Source organism: Pan paniscus, chromosome 2, assembly GCF_029289425.2.
Source record: "Pan paniscus chromosome 2, NHGRI_mPanPan1-v2.0_pri, whole genome shotgun sequence".
In the NCBI taxonomy this organism is placed as follows: domain Eukaryota; kingdom Metazoa; phylum Chordata; class Mammalia; order Primates; family Hominidae; genus Pan; species Pan paniscus.
Window position 1 is genome coordinate 134,110,875 of NC_085926.1, and position 23,414 is coordinate 134,134,288.

The window sequence follows — 23,414 nt, forward strand, 5'->3', positions numbered from 1 at the left end:
ACAATTTTATCTAAATTAAGTTTTAAAATGCATTTGTTGACATATCTACTTTAAAACGGCTTATCTTGGGCTGGGCATGGTGCTCACGCCTGTAATCACAGCACTTTGGGAGGCCAAGGCGGGTGATCACCTGAGGTCAAGAGTTTGAGATCAGCCTGGCCAACATGGTGAAACCCCACCTCTACTAAAAATACAAAAACTAGCCAGGCGTGGTGGCGGGGGCCTGTAGTCCCAGCTACTCAAGAGGCTGAGGCAAGAGAACACTTGAACCCAGGAGGCAGAGGTTGCAGTGAGCTGAGATCCCTCCACTGCACTCCAGCTTGGGCAACAGAGCGAGACTCCGTCTCAAAAAAAAAATAAAAAATAAAAATAAAATGGCATGCCCTGTTTGTAAACTCATGAATGTTAAAAATGTAGGCTAAAATGGAATACATTACACAGGGGCAAAACTGCCTATGTACCCTGATATTTGGACTTCTTATGTTTCCTACTAAAATTTTTTTTTTAACAATTTTTGTATTTTGTTACTACATGATAAGCTGAAAGTGGCTTCAAAACGGCATCTACAAACACTTCAAATAACACATTCCAAGTATGAAAAGTCTCTGGTCTCCAAAAATAAAAAGCAATACTAGGTAGCACTGTATTTTCTCTTTTTAACGTTACTTTTTGAAATATTACCAAGGACCTGTTCAGATACAGGGTGTTAACACAGACAACTTATAAAGAACAAAAGACACTTTGGGAGACTGAGGTGGGCAGATCACGAGATCAGGAGTTTAAGACCAGCCTGGCCAAAATGGTGAAATCCCGTCTCTACTAAAAATACAAAAATTAGCTGGGCACGGAGGCTGGCACCTGTAATCCCAGCTACTCGGGAGGCTGAGGCAGGAGAATTGCTGGAACCCGGGAGGCGGAGGTTGTAGTGAGCCAAGATCGCACCACTGCACTCCAGCCTGGGCGACAGAGCAAGACTCCGTCTCACAAAAAAAAGAAAAAACAAAAGAAAAGAAAAGAAGAGGAGGAGAGGAGGGAGGGAGGGAGGGAGGGAGGGAAGGAGGGAAGGAGGGAAGGAGGGAAGGAGGGAAGGAAGGAAGGAAGGAAGGAAGGAAGGAAGGAAAAAGGAGTTGGCCGGGCGTGGTAGCTCAAGCCTGTAATCCCAGCACTTTGTGGGGCGGGGGGGCAGAGGAGGGTGGATCATCTGAGGTCAGAAGTTCAACACTAGCCTGACCAATGTAGTGAAATTCTGACTCTATTAAATAAAAAAAAAAAATTAGGCATGGTGGCACATGCCTGTAATCCCAGCTACTTAAGAGGCTGAGGCAGGAGAATCACTTGAACACAGGAGGTGGAGGTTGCAGTGAGCTGAGATTGCGCCACTGCACTCCAACCTGGCGACAGAGTGAAACTCTGTCTCAAAAAAAAAGAAAAAAGTAACAAAAATCGTGAACCAAATATTTAGAATCATTTACATTTTTATGCTCATCATCTAGTATTTCATTATCGACTTAATTTTCTTAATGGTTCTTGTCTCTAACCGTTGATCTATTGAATGAAGTATTGAAACAATATGAGTAAGAGTTAATAAAATACATGACTAAGATTAAAACAATATGAAACCTTCATGACGGAAGGATTAAGCTGAATTATTAACTGGTTACAGCACCACTAATTTGTCTCATGCTCATTTGACATCTCTTCACATTACCTCATTTTAAAGGAAGATAAACAGTTAAAATGTTTTCTCTTTTTCTAAAGTAACAGAAGCCCTTTCACTACCACCATGGAACACCTTCTTGGGCCCGATTACTAAGGTGAAGAAATTGTTCTAAAGGTCTGTAAATGGTAAGCTCCAAAAATTTGTTCACAACCCCATCCAGCTCAATGTTTTAAAATCAAAACTTGGCCGGCCGCGGTGGTTCACACCTGTAATCTGAGCACTTTGGGAGGCTGAGGCAGGTGGATCACCTGAGGTCAGGAGTTGAAGACCAGCCTGGCCAACATGGTGAAATCCCGTATCTACTAAAAATACAAAAACTAGCCGGGCGTGGTGGTAGACGCCTGTAATCCCAGCTACTCGGGAGGCTGAGGCAGAAGAACTGCTGGAACCCAGGAGACGAAGGTTGCAGTGAGCCAACACAGTGTCACTGCACTCCAGCCTCGGCAACAGAGTGAGACTCTGTCTCAAAAAATAAATAAATAAATAAATAAATAAATATAAAATCAAAAATTATGTGGGCTGAAGAAAAAAAATTTTTTTAATTTAAAATTTTTTTAAAAAATCAAAACTTAAAAAACAAGATGAAAACACTGAAGGCAAATTTCTCATACAGCTTTCAAGAACAAATCTAAGTTCTTTAAATGTTATAACACTGTCCAACAGAACTTTATGCAACAATGGAAATGTTTTATAGCTGCAATGTCCAATAAGGAAGCCATTACACTCACATGTGGCTACTGAGCATTTACAATGTTGTTAAGGATAACAGAAGAACTGGATTTTAAATTGTATTTACTTTTAATTAGACGAAATTTAAATTGTCACATATGGCTAGTGGCTTTGTATAAAATGTAGGTTTAGGATGTGATCTTATTCTGCTTCCAGACAAAACTGGAATAATCAGATTTACTCTCCTAACTGAAATAACTAAAAAACAGAATAGAAAAATAGGTTTTCAAATATTGACCAACAGGCGGCACAGGACAGTGATCCCTGAAAAGGGGAACAAATATAAACCCTACAACCATCCTAGCTTATTGTCTGGGAATACTTTTCAGGCCAAAAAGCACAGGGAGGGAGAATCCAAAGCCTGGATTGAGCGCGGGGGGGAGAGAAAAAAAGCTCCCCTGAATTGAGAAGACAGAGCTGGAAGCCAAGGCAGCTGGACTTGTCAGAGCGAAGCACAGAGATGAGAGAGCTGCACAGAGAAAGAGGTCCAGCGCGCCACTGCACTCCAGCCTGGGCAACAGAGCGAGACTCCGTCTCAAAAAAAAAAAAAAGAGAAAGAAGTCCAGAGTGGTGTACCAGGTCCCTCTCAAGTCTTCAGCTCAGTACTGATTAATTAGCACATGCGTATAAACTACCAGAGAAGCCCCAGAAAGAAGCAGTGGAAACAATCCCCACAACTCACAGAAATAGCAGAGTAATTCCTCCTTCCACTATCCAAAGTGAGAATCTCACAAGGCATCAGATGAGTAGTCAGAAGGTTCCTGCCCTCAGTAGCATGGAAAAACTAGTCTCTAAAAGCTACTGCGACTCTGCTGAACAAAAGCTTAAAAACAAGCCTTGAAAGGATCAAACAGTCCCCAAGTAACTTAGCCTCATCCCAGAACGAAGCTCAAGAATATTTGTAGTACAAAAATATCCAGCAACAAAGTAAAATTGTATTTTGTATTTGTTGTAGAGGCAGGGTTTTGCCATGTTGCCCAGGCTAGAAAAATCAAAGTTATTAAAATGGTAGTTATTTTAACTATATTCCATAAGTTCAGAAAGGTTTCATAAACCTACCAACAGAGCTTCAAAATACATGCAGCAAAAACTTATGATAAAACTCTGAAGAGAAACTGAAAACACATATAGTTCAGATTTCAACTCAATAACTGACAAAACTACTAAGAGTCTGTAAGAACAGAGAAAATAATGAACAATACTATCGACTAACCTGTGAAAATGTTTTAACTGACCAGAAATATTGTGAATCAACAACTGTTCTCTAACTGCCAAACAAGATAAAGCAATCCTGACTCTTATCCAGGTAATAAGATTTCACAAAATAATTGAAGATCACATCATTAGAATTCTATGGTTCTGGCCAGGCGTGGTGGCTCATGCCTGTAATCGCAGCACTTTGGGAGGCAAAGGCGGGCGGATCACGAAGTCAGGAGATAGAGACCATCCTGGCTAACACGGTGAAACCCTGTCTCTACTAAAAATACAAAAAATTAGCCGGGCGTGACGGTGGGCACCTGTAGTCCCAGCTACTCGGGAGGCTGAGGCAGGAGAATTCCTCGAACCCGGGAGGCGGAGGGTGCAGTGAACCCAGATGGTGCCACTGCACTTTAACCTGAACGACAGAGTGAGACTCCGTCTGAAAAAAAGAATTCTATGGTTCTGGGCCGGGCACAGTAGCTCATGTCTGTAATCCCAGCACTTTAGGAGGCCAAGGCAGGCAGATCACCTGAGGTCAGGAGTTCAAGACCAGCCTGGCCAACATGGTGAAACCCGTCGCTATAAAAACACACAAAAAAATGAGCTGGGCATGATGGCAGGAGCCTGTAATCCCAGCTACTCCAGAGGCTGAGGTGGGAGAATCCCTTGAACCCAGGAGGCGGAGGTTGCAGCAAGCCGAGATCCCACCATTGCACTCCAGCCTGGACGACAGAGCGAGACTCCGTCTCAAAAAAACAAACAAACAAAAAAAAGGAATTCCATGGTTCTGAACAACCCCCAGCGTACAAGAAGGGGCCTGGATAAATCCTTCATTCCTGAGAATTACAAACCCGAATTCTTACAAGAGCAAGTAGATAAAGGTTAAAAAAAAAGGGGGGGGGGGACAAAGGTCAGGTGTGACCAAGGACAAACTGAGGAGGACATACTCCTACCACCAAAGAAAAAAGCCAATCTCTCAAATCTAGCCAATGATGCTAGCCAATAATGGAATGCTTCCAATTCAATGCTTCCACTGTTGCAAAACCTCATACTTTTCCAGGAAGTGCCTAAAAATTTGGATTTTTATGTGAGGTCTAGGTTTGGAAACAGTAACCACCAACTCATTTTTTTTTGAGACTGAGTCTTGCTCTGTAGCCCAGGCTGGAGTGCAGTGGCAGGATCTCAGTTCACTGCAACCTCCACCTCCCAGGTTCAGGCAATTCTCCTGCCTCAGCCTCCCAAGTAGCTGTGATTACAGGCATGCGCCACCCACACCCGGCTAATTTTTTGTATTTTTAATAGAGACAAGGTTTCACCATGTTGGCTAGGCTGATCTCAAACTCCTGACCTCAAAGGATCCGCCAGCCCTAGCCTCCCGAAGTGCTGGGATTACAGGCATGAGCCACTGTGCTCAGCCCAATTCAGTAAATTTTTTTTTTTTTTTTTTTTTTTTGAGACGGAGTCTCGCTCTGTCACCCAGGCTGGAGTGCAGTGGCGCGATCTCGGCTCACTGCAAGCTCCGCTCCCCAGGGTTCACGCCATTCTCCTGCCTCAGCCTCCCGCGTAGCTGGGACTACAGGCGCCTGCCACCTCGCCCGGCTGATTTTTTGTATTTTTAGTAGAGACGGGGTTTCACCGTGTTAGCCAGGATGGTCTCGATCTCCTGACCTCGTGATCCGCCCGCCTTGGCCTCCTAAAGTGCTGGGATTACAGGCGTGAGCCACCGCGCCCGGCCAAATTTTTAACAAAGCTAAAAAAAAAAAAAAAAAAAAATCTGGAAATCAAATTCATAGCAAAATTTATGCTCTAATCCAACAACCTCATCTTACAAATGAAACAGAAAAATTATTCAAGTCATCATAGAAGATAACTTCATCTAACCATATCTAAAATACTATAGATATGGACACAAAAATCACCCTTTTAGAGGAAACTAAAACAAGGATGCTACCAGAATAACTTGGGACACAACTCTTTTTTTCTTTTTCTTTTGGGGGGGGGGAAGGGACAGAGTCTCACTGTCGCCCAGGCTGGAGTGCAGTGGTGCAATCTCGGCTCAATGCAACCTTCGCCTCCTGGGTTCAAGCAATTCTCCTGTGCGCACCACCACGCCCGGCTAATTTTTGTATTTTTAGTAGAGACAGGGTTTCACCATGTTGGCCAGGCTGGTCTCAAACTCCTGACCTCAGATGATCCACCTGCCTCGGCCTCCCAAAGTGCTGGGATTACAGGCGTGAGCCACCAGGCCTGGCCAGGACCCAACTCCTCAGGAATGACAAAGCTGTCTTCCAACACTGAAGGGCAAAATTTTATCAAAGGCTTTCTGAATTATTCCAGAAGACAAAACTAAAATCAATGGAGACAATTACATACAGACAAGGTAACTTGGGGAAAATGAAAGCCAAAAAAAAGAAAAAGTTGTTCTAAAAGTGGTTGTCAAAACAACAGCATGGCTATTTTGCAGAATATTTAGCTCAATTACCACAACCGTATCGCTAAAAATCCCTGAAGAATTCTTTAACTAGGCTATCCTTACATTACTTCAAACCTAGACTACCTCAACTCTTCGGGTTCCCCAAAAATCAACATCCTTCCTTACTTCATTTCTGATATGAACTAAGTGACCTTTTGACTCCTTCAGTTTTTCCCATGTGTCTGTGTCAAACTGCCAGGTTTTGTCAGTTCTTCAACACCATTGTATAATTGTCCCTAGATATCCATGGGTGATTGGTTCCAGCATCTCGCTTGAATACCAAAATCTGCAGATACTGAAGTCCTTGATATAACATAACATAGTATTTGCACATAACCTAAGCATATCCTCCTCTATTCTTCTAATCAGGGGTCCCTAAGCCTCCAGGTTATGGACAGGCTCCGGTCTTTGGCCTGTTAGGAACCAGGCTGCACAGCAGGAAGTGAGCAGGAAGTGAACTGGGTCCAGCAAGCAAAGCTTCACAGCCACTCCCCACTGCTCGCATTACCACCTGAGCTCTGCCTGTCAGATCTGCAGTGGCATTAGACTCTCATAGGAGCACAAACACTATTGTGAATTGTGCAAGCAAAGCATTTAGGCTGCACACTCATTAAGAAATAATGCTTGATGATCTGTCACTGTCTCCCATCACCCCCAGATGGGACCCTTGTGGAAAACATGCTCAGGGCTCCCACTAATCCTACATTATAGTGAATTGTATAATTATTTCATTACATATTACAATGTAATAATAATAGAAATAAAGTGCACAATAAATGTAATGTGCTTGAATCATCCTGAAACCATCCCCTGACCCTGTGGAAAAATAGTCTTCCATGAAACCAGTCCCTAGTGCCAAAAAGGTAGGGAACTGCCACTTTAAATCATCTGCAGATTACTTATAACACCTAAACAATATAAATACTATGTAAGTAGTTGTTATACTATAATGCTTAGAGAATCATGACCAAAAAAAAAATGTCCATACATGTTCAGCATAGTCACAATTTTTTCCCAAATATTTTAGATCCAAGGTTGGCTGAATCCACAAATGCAGAACCCACAGATATGGAGGATTAGCTGTACATTTTATCAAGTACATGTTATGTGAAAGCACTGTGTGCTAGACATACTCACCAACTTAAGACTAGAAAACATCTCATTTAATCAATTTATAACGAGATAAACCCAACTAAGACAAAGATAACACAATACATTTCAAATTAAAATGTTATGATAACCGTAAGAATGATCAAATGTTCCCTTTTCATTTTATGTTGTTCCCTTTCTTTTCACTCCCACCACTCTATTCAAGCCTCATTAAAGAATCCTCTTATTAGAGACTCCAAACAAACCATATTTGGCCAGGCGCAGTGGCTCACGCCTGTAATCCTAGCACTTTGGGAGGTCGAGGTGGGAGGATGACCTGAGGTCAGGAGTTCAAGACCAGCCTGGCCAACATGGTGAAACCCTGTCTCTACTAAAAATACATGAAAAAAAAAAATTAGCTGGGTGTGGCGGATGCCTGTAGAGTCCCAGCTACTCTAGGAGGCTAAGGCAGGAGAATAGCTTGAACCAGGAGATGGACGTTGCAGTGAGCCGAGATCACACCACTGCACTCCAGCCTGGGTGACGGGGCAAGACTCCGTCTCAAAAAAAAAAAAAAAATTTTTTTTGACCCCCAAATTAATATTTTCTAAAACAATTTCAGTTGTATCACTACCCTACTTAAATATTGTTTTTCAAATGCTTATAACACTGATTTGCAAATCCTCTCATCCCAATCAAGATAGGCAGTTAAAATGCAGATTACAAGGGCCTGTCCACAGAGATTCTAATTCAGTCTGGTGTGATGATTAGCAAGCTGGCTTTTAATAAGCTTTTAGGTGATTTTGATTCAGGTGGCCTGTAGAACATATTTTTTAAAAAAAAGAAAGAAACGGGTCTACAGGGTGAATGTCACATTCCTTAGCCTGGGATCAAAACTCTCCACACAAAAGGCCCCTGAATAACCACTATAGGGCAAGGGCTCTTCATTCCAGATAAACCCAATTTACTGCTGTTTACACAAGCCAAAGGTTTTCTCCTTCAGGCCTTACTTAAAAATGTCCACTAGGCCAGGCGCGGTGGCTCACACCTGTAATCCCACCACTTTGGGAGGCCAAGCTGGGGGAGTTCACAAGGTACAGAGATCGAGACCATCCTGGCCAACATGGTGAAACTCCGTGTCTACTAAAAATACACTAATTAGCTAGGCGTGGTGGGGCATGCCTATAGTCCCAGTTACTCAGGAGACTGAGGCAGGAGAATCACTTGAACCCATGAAGCAGAGGTTGCAGTGAGCCGAGATCGCACCACTGCAGTCCAGCCTGACAACAGAGCAAGACTCCATCTGGAAGAAGAAGAAGAAGAAAAAAAAAAAAAAAAGTCCACTAACAGGCTGGGTTCAGTGGCTCATGCCTATAATCCTAGCATTTTGGGAGGCCAAAGTGGAAGGACTGCCTCAGGCCAGGAATTCAAGACCAGCCTGGACAATACAGCAAAACCCCATCTCTACAAAATATCTGAAAATTCGCAGGGCATTGATGGCGTATGCCTGTAGTCTCAGCTACTCAGGACGATGAGGTGGGAGGATTGCTGGAGCCCACATCGAGCCACTGCACTCCAGCCTGGGGAAGAGAGCAAGACCCTGTCTCAAAAAAAAAAAAAAAAAAAGTATCCACTACACCATTTCTCTTGGCCCAGCTCAAGCCCCACACCTACCAGATCTTACCAGACTGAAACAATCTCATCTGCCTAATTCTACAGTACCATACTGCCTGCCTTGAACCCACATTTAAACTATTATTACCTTTTCAACTTATCATAAGATGAAGGGCTGCAAATCAAACCTCTTTTCATCTCAGCACTGGTAACAATGCATTTAGGGAGTCCTTTCCCTAAGGCAGTATCATCTTGCATAAACATACCCAAGTAGGAGCAAATATTTTAGAACTTTTATAGATTTTTCTTAGGAGATTTTTCTTAGAAAAAGAGATCATACAAGCCTGGGCAACATGGTGAAACCCTGTCTCTACAAAAAAAAAAAAAATAAGGCGAGCATGGTACCACACGCCTACAGTCCCAGCTAATTGAAAGGCTGAGGTGGGAGGACAGCTTAAGCCCAAGAGGTTGAGCTGCACTGAGCCGTGATCATGCCACCACATTGCAGCCTGGGCAACAGAACAAGACCCTGTCTCGAGAAAATAAAAAAAAAAAAAAAAAAAAAAAACAGTTAAGAAAATAGATCTGCTATCTATAGCTGAATTGTATCTACCAAGAAAATTAACTAAACACAGTTCTTCCTACCTGCATACTAGATAAATGTGCTCTAAAGAATTCTTCCCAGAGGCTGGGCGCGGTGGCTCACACCTGTAATCTCAGCACTTTGGGAGGCGGAGGCGGGCGGATCACGAGGTCAGGAGATCGAGACCATCCTGGCTAACACAGTGAAACCCGGTCTCCACTAAAAACACAAAAAATTAGCCGGGCGAGGTGGCGGGCGCCTGCAGTCCCAGCTACTCGGGAGGCTGAGGCAGGAGAATGGCGTGTACCCGGGAGGTGGAGCTTGCAGTGAGCCAAGATGGCGCCACTGCACTCCAGCTGGGCGACAGCGAGACGCCGTCTCAAAAAAAAAAAAAAAAAAATTCTTCCCAGATCAGAAAACAGGTAAACTAAGAAAAAACTGTTAAAATAGACTCTGTTTTAACACCAATGTTTAACCTCTGACCGAAGAGCTATTCAAAAACAAACTCTACACAAATAAATGCGCTTTCATGGTTAATTTCTGAAACTTTACATGTACAAAATGTTAATTGGTAAGTTTTCTACAAATATTAACCAGGCGCGGGGGTGCACTTTCGTAGTTCCTGCTACTTGGGAGGCTGAGGTGGGAGGATCACCTGGACCCGGGAGACAAAGGTTGCAGTAAGCCGAGATCATGCCACTGCACTCCAGCCTGGGCAACATAGCAAGACCCTGTCTCAAAAATAAAAAATTACTAACTTTTCTATCGTGACACATGAGGTCTGTTATAGCTTAAGTGCCTCTACTCAGCACTTGGCCAATAATTGTTGGTTTACTTGTCTTCCCCGTAACACTGACCAATATATATGGGCCTGTGCCATGTGTCTTATTCATCTTTCTATCTTAGCATCTAGAACATCACAGGTGACCAATAAAGAAATAGTACAGCTACCGGGGCTCACGCCTGTAATCCCAGCATTTTGGGAGACCCAGGCCAGATGAGTTCAAGACCAATCTAGACAACACAGCAAGGCCACATCTCTATAAAAAAATTTTTTTAATTAGCCAACCACGTGTGGTGGCGCACATCTGTAGTGTTAGCTACTCTAGAGGCTAATGCCAGAGGACTTGAGTTGGAGGCTGCAGTGAACTATGACTGCACCACTGCACTCCAGCCTGGGTGACAAAACAAGATTGTCTCCAAAAAAAAACAAAAAGGAAAATATTCATGTTCCCGAGTTTGACCATGACACTTTCCAAGTTATCTCCAAGAGTAGTATTTTTCCATTTAACATGACCCTCCAATCCTAACAGGATTTTTGATTGTATACATCAGACTTGTTACATCATTTGAAGAGTTACAAGTTTAATGAAAACATAAAATCCTTAGGCCAAAACTTATCAAGTCTCATGTTATCAAAAGAAAAAAACAATTCTACTTTCTGATAAAGCAAGTCCAACATTTAGAACATGACCGAGAAATCGACACTTAAAAATAGTACCCATAGTGATTTTTGTCTTGGTCACTTTCTGTGGCCTAGAAAGTACAGTAATTCTCTACAGCAAGGCTATCCCATTCACTAGAAGCTTGCTTCAGAAGGTTTAAATATACAAAGCAATTGAAAAACAAGCAGTAATAATCAGCTAATTAACATATCAAAGAACAGTAATAACAAAACTGTAACTGCAATGAATAATCTAGGTTTGACAATAATTGACCTGATAGTTTAGTCTCTTCCCTCACCTCCACCCACCATTGTCTACTGTGGAAAGGTGGGATATTAAGTACCTAATATGTGCCAGACACTGAATCTGTAGACTTGTTCTCATGGGTTCAAAACCTTTTTTCAGGCTGAGCACGGTGGCTCACACCTGTAATCCCAGCACTTTGGGAGGCCAAGGCGGGCGGATCACAAGGTCAGGAGTTCAAGACCAGCCTGGCCAACATGGTAAAACCCCGTCTCTACAAAAAATACAAAAATTAGCTGGGCGTGGTGGCCTGAGTCTGTAATCCCAAGCTACTCGGGAAGCTGAGGCAGGAGAATCACTTGAACCCAGGAGGTGGAGGTTGCAGTGAGCCGAGATTGCGCCACTGCACTCCAGTCTGGGTGATAGAACAAGAATCCGTCTCAAAAAAAAAAAAAAGTCTTTTCAGGCCAGGAGCCACAGTGGCTTACACCTGTAATGCCTGCACTTTGGGAGGCCAAGGCACAAGGATAGTTTGAGCCTAGGAGTTCAAGACCTGCCTGGGCAACACGGTAAGACCCTCTCCCTACAAAAACTTTAGCTGGGCATGATGGTACATGCCTGTAGTGCTAGCTAATTAGGAGGCTGAGGTGGAAGGACTGCATGAATCCAGGAGTTTAAGGCTGCAGTGAGCTAGGATCGCACCACTGCACTCCAACCTGAGCAACATAGCAAGATCCTGTCTCAATAAAAAGTTTTTTCAAACCGCTTAAAAATAAGCCCACACATAACACAAATTTAGAGAAACAAACTTGAAGAAGATAAAGGAAATTGGCAAAAAGTTAAAGCAATGTGCCTACACAGTAAGTAAAAGCCAAATTTCAACCTAATTGCAAAGTTTGAAGGGCTTTTTCCCTCCCTCACCTCTTCCTCTGAGGCTGTCATAAACACCTACATGTAAGTCACCAGGCAGGAAAGAATGTGAAGCAGAAGAAATACAAAACTGTAAAAGAAAAAACAATGTCTTCCCTAAGTAGTTTATTATATGTATCAAGAAAATCAGACTGATACAAAATCTGCACTCAAAGGAGTTATAAGTACCTTATGACTGGAACAAAGGTTTACAGAAGGTTTAGACAACAAAGATAACTTTTTTATTTTTTTGAGCCGGAGTTTCACTCTGTTGCCCAGCCTGGACTGCAGTGGTGCGATCTCGGCTCACTGCAACCTCTGCCTCCCAGGTTCAAGCAATGTCTGGAGATCGGCCTCAGCCTCCTGAGTAACTGGGATTACAGGCACCTGCCACCACACCCAGCTAATTTGTGTATTTTTAGTAGAGATGGGGTTTCACTATGTTGGCTAGGCTGGTCTCCAACTCCTGACCTCAAGCGATCCGCCCACCTTGGCCTCCCAAAGTGCTGGGATTACAGGCACCTGGCCAGAAGTAACTTTTTGCTGCAGTGAGCAAGGAAGACTTCACCAAGGAGGCAGGGAGTTGAGTTAGGCCTTTAGAAAAAAGTAGCGTTTTAGGCAGAAGAAACTTAAGAAAGCAAAGATAAAAAAAAGAAAAAGAAAAAGATATAAAAAAGCATGTTTGAAAGGACAAAAATATCAATCCAGTTAAAAGAGAATTATGTAAAACCACAGTCGAATAAAAGGATGAAAAGGTAGTAGCGGGTCAAATCTACAGGACGTGTTGAAACAAATTCCCTAATTAAGCATTACAACAGAATTAAACTTCATTTTTACAAGTGTATTATCTTCATGAAATAAGACTGCCCATCCACGCATTAATTTGAATGCACTAATGCTTTTCAGCTAAGGAAAAAAGTCTAGTACATACCTGGTACAAAAATATGTCAATGCTGGGCTGAATTCAAATAACTGATTTTTTTTCTATGTCTTTATAATCATAGACTTACGTCCAAAGAGATGGGAGGAAAAAAACCTGAACCTACATCCCTATTACTGAAACCATGCCAGCTACTCAATCATAAGGGAGAAGCAGAACTCACGATCTTTTCCATAGGATGATGTGAAATAAGAAAGCCCTGTCAGAAAAATTCCCCTTGTGTTGCCAAGACTGACAAAAAATAAAAATAAAAAAGGCTCCAGTTGGACTTTTAAATGTAGTGTTGTTTTTTTTTTTTATCTTTAATGCCATTATTTAAAGTCCAGGTTAGAACTTGGGAAAATGTTCAATTAGACCACCACTACCATCCGAAAGCTATTAATAGGAACTTAAAACCTCTGAGGTTCTTAACAGTTTTAGGATAGTGGTGGTCTGCACAACTCAAAACTACCATTTCCCACTTAAATTAGAGAGCTAAGTTTCACCCATCTAGTAAACAGGGGACCTACCAGATTCTACAAATGTTAACTGATAATGACATCACTCTCAAATGCTGTTTCAGCAGGATAGAGTGGGCCCTTCCTCTTCCCCCTACCTCACCATAGTAGCACCCTACGGCCGGCACCAAAGGAAAAGAAAAAAAAAAGTATATGGAGAAGGAAGTTATGGCAGCTCCATTTCCTCAGTCCTCAAACCATCAAAATATGTGAGGACATTAAAAAAAAAAAAAGCACTCCATAAAAGTGGGAATAGAGTGAGAGGTTACCATGAAACCAGGCAAACTCTTGATACACTTACATTTGTAAAACTTAAGCTGAAAGGAAACTGAATCTAGCCGAAAATTATTATTTTACACATCAAGAAACTGAGGCCCAGGGCAGTTAGGTGATTTGCCCTGGGCGACTATTCCTCTAAGGTGTTAAGTGTCTGTCACCAGTCAGAGTAGCACTTAATGACTTACTCAGTTACTTAAATGTTTATGACCTTAAGTACCTGTCTTGCAAAAAACACCACCGCCACCTCTTCTGCACCCATTCAGTGTCTTGCTTCAGGATCTAGATAGAGAATGCTGGATAATCCTCAAATGAATATTATTTCTCCCTTCAGCCACAACTGTCCCAAATTACTCTTCTTCCTTTATCTACTTTTAAATAAAGTGGAAACCTTAACGTGCCTGAATTTCCCAGGTTCTGACTAAACAAGTGGATCATCAAAACTTCAAAATTTAAGATAGAATATTAAGTGGAGCATGCATATTACTGCTTTGGCAGTTGCCCTTTCTTTTGTATTAACGTTTCAGTCCAGGTTTTTCGAAAAGCAAGTAATTATTACACACGCACAGTTAACATTCAAATTATCACTTTTGAGATATTTTCCTTAGACAATTTAGCATACCTCTTCTATCTTAAAAATAAAAGTATCCTACCCACCACGAGTTAATTTTTTTAACAAAAACATCTAAAATAACCCTCGACAAAGCCAAAGTATATTAAACCACAAAATGAAAAAGTGGTAAGTAAAAATCTCACCAGCTAAAAAGCACTTCGAGTACCAACAGCCTTCCCCGGCTCGCTGTTAACCGTCAAACCGTCAAAGCATTTGTGGAGGAACCTAGGGCAAAGTTCCGCGCCGGGTTCTCCAGCTGTGGGTTCATCAGCTTAGCCCACCACTCCCACGTAACACCAGTTTGGGGAAATGCAAACACGCCACATGTGCCCACATGTGCATGTTTTGATCATGTTTAACCACTTTTAACCGCCGTAGGTACGAAATCAGCTCCCGCGGCAAAGGTTTAAGAAAAAAAAAAAAAGCCTTGTGCATGCATCTTACCCCCACTTAAACCACCACCGCCAGATGAACCGAGGCGAATTAAACCATTTTGAACGTTAACGCCGCTGCACAAAGCGGTATGAAAGGGTTCTCTGCCTTTCTGAAACGCCGGGCAAAAGTCCCTCGGCAAGTTTCAAAACTAATGACCGTACAGCGCTGCACAAATAACAAAAGCTTAATACCAACCACCAGGCCGTCAACCCGCTCACGTTACCACTGCCCAGAAGGCTTTTAAAAACAAGCATTGAAAAGGGAACAATAAAAAGCGTCTCACCGCAAACACAGCACGATAGGGACTGTCGGAAGTAAGGCAAGAGCCTGTTAATCTCAGTAAACGCCTTGGGGTCTCCGGGGTCGTAGTTGAGCACTAGGCGGCTCGCGGAAATGTAGAGAGCAGTAGCATTCACGGGGTTCATTGCAGACACTTCGACACCAATGGCTCCCGGTTGAAAAGAAATTCCGGATCCAACTTTGTAAGCAGCCAGGGAACGATGGCGAATTTGCAACAATTCGGAAGAAATCAGAGCCGAACCATTGGCCAAACAAGTAACCAAAATCCGTGCAAGTTTGTGGAGCTGAAACAATCCTCCCACACATGGGGCCTTGGCGCCCCTCCGTCCCTGAGACTTCCAGACCAAAAATATGAGAGAGAAACCAGCGTTCGAATTCGTCCGGAGCGACCACAGAGCGCAGAACGCGGCGGCTTGGGCGCTCGGGGCGGGACTCGGCGCTCAGTCTAGCCCCGCGGCTCAGCAGGCGGCCTGCACTCGAGCTCCATCTCCGGACACGGAGGCGCCTCCTCAGGTCGAGCTGGCAGGCGCGGGAGCAGGCCCCGGCCCCGTCTGAGGCGCGGCACGCTTCTCCCGGGCTGCAGGGCCTCTTACTCCATCCCAGTACAGGGCGCGGAGGCGGCGGCGACGGCAAGGACGACGGTCGGGCGGCGGCTTCCCGGATCTAGTGCAAGACGCCGCGGCGGCGACGAAGGTTGCTGTTGCGGCTAGCGGACGCCGCCGCCGCGCTCTCCATATCGGACGCGGGGCCCAGACTGCGCCCTGGTTCTCCGCCCCGTGGGTTGCAGCCCGCAGTTCCCCGAGGTGGCGAGGCGGGCGAGAGTCCTCAACCCGGAGAGAAGGGCCGGGGAGGAAGTGCGCGGGCCGCCGCCGGCGGGCGGGAGGGGGCGGGGGGCAAGCCCGGCCGGGCCGCGGCGGCGCCCCTCGCTCCTCAGTCGCACACTCCGGGGTCACCAGACTCAAGCGCCGCCCCCTCACTGCCCGGCCATTTTTTCGGCGCCGCACACACAGACGACTCCTCCGCCGAGCACGACGGCCGCCGCCGCCCTCAGCACTCCCCGGCCGCGGAAGGCAAGCGCTCACACCGCCAGGCCCCGCCGCCGCCCAGCGCACACAGCAAGGCCCCGCCGCAGGCCCCTCCCCCGTGCCTCGCCGCCCTCACCCCGACTCCACGCGCCACTCCAGCTCGGTAGGGCCCGGGCTGCTGCGGCCTTAATGGATCCCGCGGGCTGTGTGGCGCCTCAGGCCTCTGCTGGCGGCGACGACGACCGTTACCCCAACGGGCAAAGCCACTGTCATCCCCGAGACTCCCCCGCCGCCGTCGTCGCTAGCGCTCGCACGCATGCGCAGAGCACACTCTCACCCCTCCCCCCTTTCCTCTCCCTTCGCTTCCCTATTCCCTTGCTTCTCCTCTAACAACCCCCTCCACAGCCTCCCAGAGCTACCGGCTCACTCCACGCATGCGCAAGCTGCTACCTAGCTCCGCCGCCTTTCGCCCTTCCGCGTGCGCTTTGACCGCCCACCCAGAAAACCGGATAAACACATCAGCCCGCTCGCGCCAGTCCCTCACCGCTGCCAACCCACCCTGGGCTCACTGCGCATGCCTGGCTCTCCACTTCGACTCTCAGAATGGAGCATGCTCTCTGCGAGCCGACAGCTCTCTTCGCCCCTCCCCCACGTGCTCTCAAATTCCCTCTCCCAGGCATGTGGGCTGTGGTGAAACATTCGTTAGCTGGCACATCCTTCCCCAGTGTGGGCTGCAGGCTTCCCGCATTACACTGCTTCTGTGCCCGCCAACGCCGGGGCCCGACTTGGTAGCGCCATGTGGCGCTCTGCACTGGCCTGAACGCGGCCTCTCGTCCTGACTGACCGCGGTGTGAGGAAATAGCCGCGCCAGGCCCTAAGCCCCGCCCTCGCGGCCTTTCTCCTGGAACCGCTCATCCCGACCGCGGAAAGGGCGCAGCCTCGGCTGGCTGGCAGGCTCTCGCCGAGCCGGGAAGGCTGCAGTAGTCAACGTGGCTGCGCGCCCAGCAGGCGTGCGGACGGCTTTTGCCGGGTCGGGGCCGCGTTCCGCACCTCTCTGCGGTGGTTCGCAGTCAGAGGTCTCTAAGGCCCTGGCAGGCTGTGTGTAAGCGTGGAGGCTCGAACCCACCGCCCCCTCCTACCCGTCGGACCCGCGCTGTTCCCACGGCCTCTGGCCCTTGGACTCGAGCGGCCTCACCTTCATGGGCGCCGAGCTTCAGGACTTCACCGAGCTCTCACCGGAACAGAGTCCTGTTTTAAAAACAAAACGAACTCCTTTTTTTTTTTTTTTTTTTGAAAGACCTAGCTTTTTTAAAAGACCTAGCTCTTCTGTGTGAACAGATGTCTTGAAGAATGCATGATCTTGCTCTAGAACCAACCCAAATCCTTGCAAATGTTTTGTTTTTTAAAACAAGCTTTTGCCTTTTGTTTTTGCAGGAGATCAAGGGCACTGGGATATAAATGAACAAAAGCCTGACTTAGTAGATGACTTCCCTCCCATCTCAAAGTACAAAACCTTTTTTTGAGTAGCACAAATAGTAACAGGCCATAGGAAGCATTTCTTATCTCTGTACACACCAAAGCTCCTCAGCATAATTTTTCATGCACAGTAGGTACTCTATACGTTTGCAAAGTGAAAATTATGATGCGTGTAAATCTATTGTGGCACATGCTACCTATGTACACAGGCACGTATATGGCACATGTAAATGTGGTACGTGTTAGTTACAAGCTGCCACTTGAGGTGAGTAGGAATAGTTAAGATATCAAGGGAACACATACAATCTCGATTTATAATTTCTATTACCATTTGGAAACAGGTTTTTTTTTTCACAAGACCTACCATATTATCAACACTTAAATATTAAGCAGTAAGAATCTAACTTCCTAATTTTGATTAGCTGTGCAAACTGTATTTGGTTGTCTTATACGTGGAAAATGACAAATATTCTAAAAGCCACTCTCATTTTTAAAAGCTCTTTTTTTTTTTTTTTTTTTTTTGCATAAGAGATCTTTTCTAAGCTCTCCTTCAAATAAAATTGTTACACGGTTCTATTTTTACTCCAGACTCTAAGGTCTTCTCCCACAACACAGAGGTTGTTCTCCCCAAAAGGAGCAACACAGAGAGTAAAATAATCAGCACTGTTTTCCGTTAAGACAATAAATTAGCAGTCACCCTAAGCAAGTGATTACTTGCAGGGCATTAACCTTGCTAATTTTCTCATAACTGGATTTTTACAAATGTCTTCAGATGTGTACACCCCAAATTAAGATTAATTCTGTTGATCATTCGTGTGCATGGACGTGAGTGAGAGAGAAAACGTGTGTTAAGCCAGTTCTTTTTTAGCTTCTGAAATTGGTTGCAACTGGTAATAAGAGTATTGTACTTAGAGGCAAAGAATCTTGAGGTATATTCTCTTCTAATATTTATTGGCTTGCTTGAGCCTTGCCTAAAAGGGAAACAAATGAATTGTTTACAGAAAATGAAGTGCTTCAGCAAAGAAACTATCAACAGGGTAAACAGACAACCTACAGAATAGGAGAAAATGTCTGCAAATTATGCATCCAACAAAGGTCCAACATTCAGAATCTATAAGGAACTTAAAAAAATCAACAAGCAAAAAACAACCCCATTAAAAAATGGGCAATGGACATGAACAGACACTTCTCAAAAGAAGACATAGGCCAGGTGCGGTGGCTTATGCCTGTAATCCCAACACTTTGGGAGGCCTAGGCAGGCAGATCACCTGAGGTCAAGAGGGTGAGACCAACCTGATCAACATGGTGAAACCGCATGTCTACTAAAAATACAAAAAAAATAGCCAGAAGTGGTGGCAGGTGCCTGTAATCCCAGCTACTCCAGAGGCTGAGGCAAGAGAATTGCTTGAACCTGGGAGGCAAAGGTTGCAGCGAGTGGAGATCAAGCCACTGCACTCTAGCATGGGCGACAGAGCAAGTGCCAAAAAAAAAAAAAAAAAAAGAGAGAGAGACATACAAGCAGCCAATGAATGTATGAAAAAAATGCTTGGCCGGGTGTGATGGCTCACGCCTGTAATCCCATCACTTTGGGAGGCTGAGGCGGGCAGATCACAAGGTCAGGAGATCCAGACCATCCTGGCTAACAAGGTGAAACCCTTTCTCTACTAAAAAATACAAAAAAAAAAAAAAATAGCCAGGCGTGGTAGCACGTGCCTTCAGCTACTCGGGAGGCTGAAGCAGGAGAATCGCTTGAACCCCAGAGGCGGAGGTTTCAGTGAGCCGAGATCGCACCACTGCACTCCAGCCTGGTGACAGAGCAAGAATCCGTCTCAAAAAAAAAAAAAAAGAAAGAAAGAAAAGAAAAAAGAAAAAAATGCTCAACATCACTAATCATCAGAGAAATCCAAATCCAAACCACAGTGATATACCATCTCACCACACAGTCAGAATGGCAATTATTAAGTCAAAAAATAACAGATGTTGGGGATGTTCCAGAGACAAGGGAATGTTTATACACTGCTGGTGGGACTGTAAATTAGTTCAGCCACTGTGGAAAGCAGTTTGGAGAATTCTCAAAGAACTTAGAACTACCATTTGACCCAGCAATCTCATTACTGGGTATATACCCAAAGGAATATAAATCGTTCTACCAAAAAGATATGCACTCATCTGCTCATCACAGCACTATTTACATAGCAAAGAAATGGAATCAAACTAAATGCCCACTGACAATGGGCTGAATAAAGAAAATGTGGTACATATACACCATGGAATACTATACAGCCATAAAAAAATTATGTCCTGGCTGGGCACTGTGGCTCACACTTGTAATCCCAGCACTTTGGGAGGCTGAGGTGGGCGGATCACCTGAGGTTGGGAGTTCGAGACCAGCCTGACCAACATGGAGAAACCCCGTCTCTACTAAAAATACAAAATTGGCCGGGCGCCGTGCCTCACACTTATAATCCCAGCACTTTGGGAGGCCGAGGTGAGCGGATTACCTGAGATCGGGAGTTTGACCAGCCTGACCAACATGGAGAAACCCCGTCTCTACCAAAAATACAAAATTAGCCGGGTATGGTGGTGCATGCCTATAATCCCAGCTACTCGGGAGGCTGAGGCAGGAGAATCACTTGAACTTGGGAGGCAGAGGTTGCGGTGAGCCGAGATCATGCCATTGCACTCCAGCCTGGGCAACAAGAGCTAAACTCCATCTCAAAAATAATAATAATAATAAATAAATAAATAATAAAAATAAATAAAAATACAAAATTAGCTGGACGCAGTGGTGCATGCCTGTAATCCCAGCTACTCGGGAGGCTGAGGGAGGAGAATTGCTTGAACCTGAGAGGTGGAGGTTGCAGTGAGCCAAGATCACACCATTGCACTCCAGCCTGGGCAACAAGAGGGAAACTCTGTCTCAAAAAAAAAAAAAAAATGTCCTTTGCAGCAACATGGATGCAACTGGAGGCCATTATCTGAATTAACACAGGAACAGAAAACCAAATGCTGCATGTTCTCATTTATAAGTGGGAGCTAAACATTGAGTACACATGGACATAAAGATGGGAACAGTAGACACTAGAGCCTACTTTCTGGGGAAGGATGACAGGAGGGTGAAAGTCCAAACCTACCGGGGTTGGGCACGGTGGCTCACACCTGTAATCCCAGAAATTTGGGAGGCAGAGGCAGGGGAATCCCAGCACTTTGGGAGGCAGAGGCGGGGGAATCATTCGAGGTCAGGAGTTCAAAACCAGCCTGGCCAACATGGCGAAACCCCATCTCTAATAGTAATACAAAAAATTAGCAAGGCATGGTGGCGCATGCCTGTAGTCCCAGCTACTGGGGAGGCTGAGGCAGGAGAATCACTTGAACCCAAGAGGCAGAGGTTGCAGTGAGCCGAGATTGCAACACTGCACTCCAACCTGGCCAACATAGTGAAACTCCGTCTCTACTAAAAATACAAAAATTAGCCAGGTGTGGCCGGGCGCAGTGGCTCACGCCTGTAATCCCAGCACTTTGGGGGGCCGAGGCAGGTGGATCACAAGGTCAGGAGATCAAGACCACGGTGAAACCCCATCTCTACTAAAAATACAAAAAATTAGCCCAGCACGGTGGCGGGTGCCTGTAGTCCCAGCTACTCGGGAGACTGAGGCAGGAGAATGGCGTGAACACAGGAGGCAGAGCTTGCAGTAAGCAGAGATTGCCCCACTGCACTCCAGCCTGGGCGACAGAGTGAGACTCCGTCTAGAAAAAAAGAAAAAAAAAATTAGCCAGGTGTGATGACACATTCCTGTGATCCCAGCTACTCCAGCCTAGGCTACACAGCCAGACTCCCTCTCAAAAAATAAATAAATAAATAAATAAAAAGTTGAAAACAATGGTAAAGGTGGTAAATTATATATGTATATTTTTCCTAAATAAAAAACCTCTGAAATAAATGCAGTTTGATTCTTTTTAAAAAAAAAAAAAGTGCTTTAATTATTTAGTAAAAATCATATATAACTCAAATTCCTTTTTTTTTTTTTCTGAGATAGTCTCACCTAGGCTGGAGTGCAGTGCTTACTGTGTCCTCAGCCTCCTGGGCTCAAGCAATCCTCCCACTTCAGCCTCCTGAGTAGCCGGAACTACAGGCACACACCACCATGCCCGGCTAATTTTTTTTTTTTTTTTTTTTTTTTTGTATTTTTTGTAGAGACGGGAGTCTAACCATGTGGCCTAAGCTAAAGGGATCTGACTCCAGCCTCAGCCCCCCAAAGTGCTGGGATTACAGGCATGAGCCACAGTGCCTGGCCTATAACTCAAATTTCTTTTTATTTTTATTCTTTTATGTTTAGTTCTGGGGTACATGTGCAGGATCTGCAGGTTTGTTACGTAGGTAAACGTGTGCCATGGTGGTTTGCTGCACCTATCAACTCATCACCTAGGTCTTAAGCCCAGCATACATTAGCTATTTTTTCCTAATACTCTCCCTTTCCCCACCCCCCAATCCCCGACAGGCTCCATCCAGTGTGTGTTGTTCCCCTCCCTGTGTCCATGTGTTCTCATTGTTCAGCTCCCACTTATAAGTGAGAACATGCAGTGTTTGGTTTTCTGTACCTGCGTTAGTTTGCTGAGGATAATGGCTTCCAGCTTCATCCATGTCCCTGCAAAGGACATGACCTCATTCCTTTTTATGGCTGCCTAGTATTTCATGGTGTATATGTACCACATTTTCTTTGTCCAGTCTGTGGGTATTTGATGGGCATTTGGGTTGATTCCATGTCCTTGCTATTGTGAATAGAGCTGCAATGAACATACACATGCATATATCTTTGTAATAGAATGATTTATATTCCTATGGGTATATACCCAGTAATGAGATTGCTGGGTCAAATGGTATTTCTGGTTCTAGATCTTTGAGGAATCGCCACGCTGTCTTCCATGATGGTTTAACTAATTTACATTCCCACCAACAGTGTAAAAGCACTCCTATTTCTCCGCAACCTCGCCAGCATCTATTGTTTCTTTACTTTTTAATAATGGTGTTCTGACTGGTGTGAGATAGTATCTCATTATGGTTTTGATTTGCATTTCTCTAATCAGCAATGTTGAGCTTTTCTTCATATGCTTGTTGGCTGCATGAATGTCTTCTTTTGAGAAGTGTCTGTTCATATCCTTTGACCACTTTTTAATGGGGTTGGCTTTTTTTCGTAGATTTGTTTGAGTTCCTTGTAGACTCTGGATATTAGAGCTTTGTCGGATGGAAAGATTGAAAAATATTCTCTCACTCTGTAGGTTGCCTGTAATTTTTTTTTTTTTTTTTTTTTTTTTGTAGAGATGGGAGTCTAGCCATGTTGTCTAAGCTAAAGCTATCCGCCCCCAGCCTCAGCCTCCCAAAGTGCTGCTGGGATGACAGGCATGAGCCACATATTTCTTAAACTATCAATTTAAGATAATGTCTTCCTTTTTTTTTTTTTTTTTTTTGGAGACAGGGTCTTGCTCTGTCACCTAAGCGGGAGTGTAGTGGCAAGATCTGGGCTCACTGCAGCCTCTACCTCCTGGGCTCAGGTAGCTCAGCCTCCCAAGTAGCTGGGACTACAGGCACACACCACCACGAATTTTTAGTAGAGACAGGGTTTTGTTATGTTGCCCAGGCTGGTCTGAACTCCTGGTCTCAAGCTGTCTGCCTGCCTCAGCCTCCCAGAGTTCTGGGATTACAGGCGTGAACCACCGCACCCAGCCTGAAATTTAAATTTAACAGCATTCTTATTTTATCTGGTAACCTAAAGTGTGTATGCTTTCACTATAACCTTATGTTGTTTTCAGTCTTGCCTTGGAAACTCTTGTGAATGGAGTTCTTTTCAT

The 23,414-nt window shown here is 44.8% G+C and overlaps 1 protein-coding gene across 3 annotated transcripts in view; it reads right to left on the reverse strand.

Annotated features, from left to right (window-relative positions):
- Nucleotides 1–20,105, reverse strand: part of MSL2 (MSL complex subunit 2) — a 50,342-nt gene extending 30,237 nt beyond the window's left edge. The window contains exon 1 of one of the 3 annotated variants that reach the window (XM_055110509.2): nt 17,287–20,105. Coding sequence is in view for 1 of the 3 variants with exons in the window: in XM_003822496.6 (XP_003822544.1) it covers nt 15,050–15,191 (142 nt within the window). In the remaining 2 variants the exon portion in view is untranslated. Of the gene's footprint in view, nt 1–15,049; nt 15,207–16,649; nt 16,736–17,286 lie in introns of those variants that run through there. The other 2 variants (XM_008976071.6, XM_003822496.6) reach the window with 2 other exon arrangements.
- Between the last annotated feature and the right edge of the window lie 3,309 nt (nt 20,106–23,414).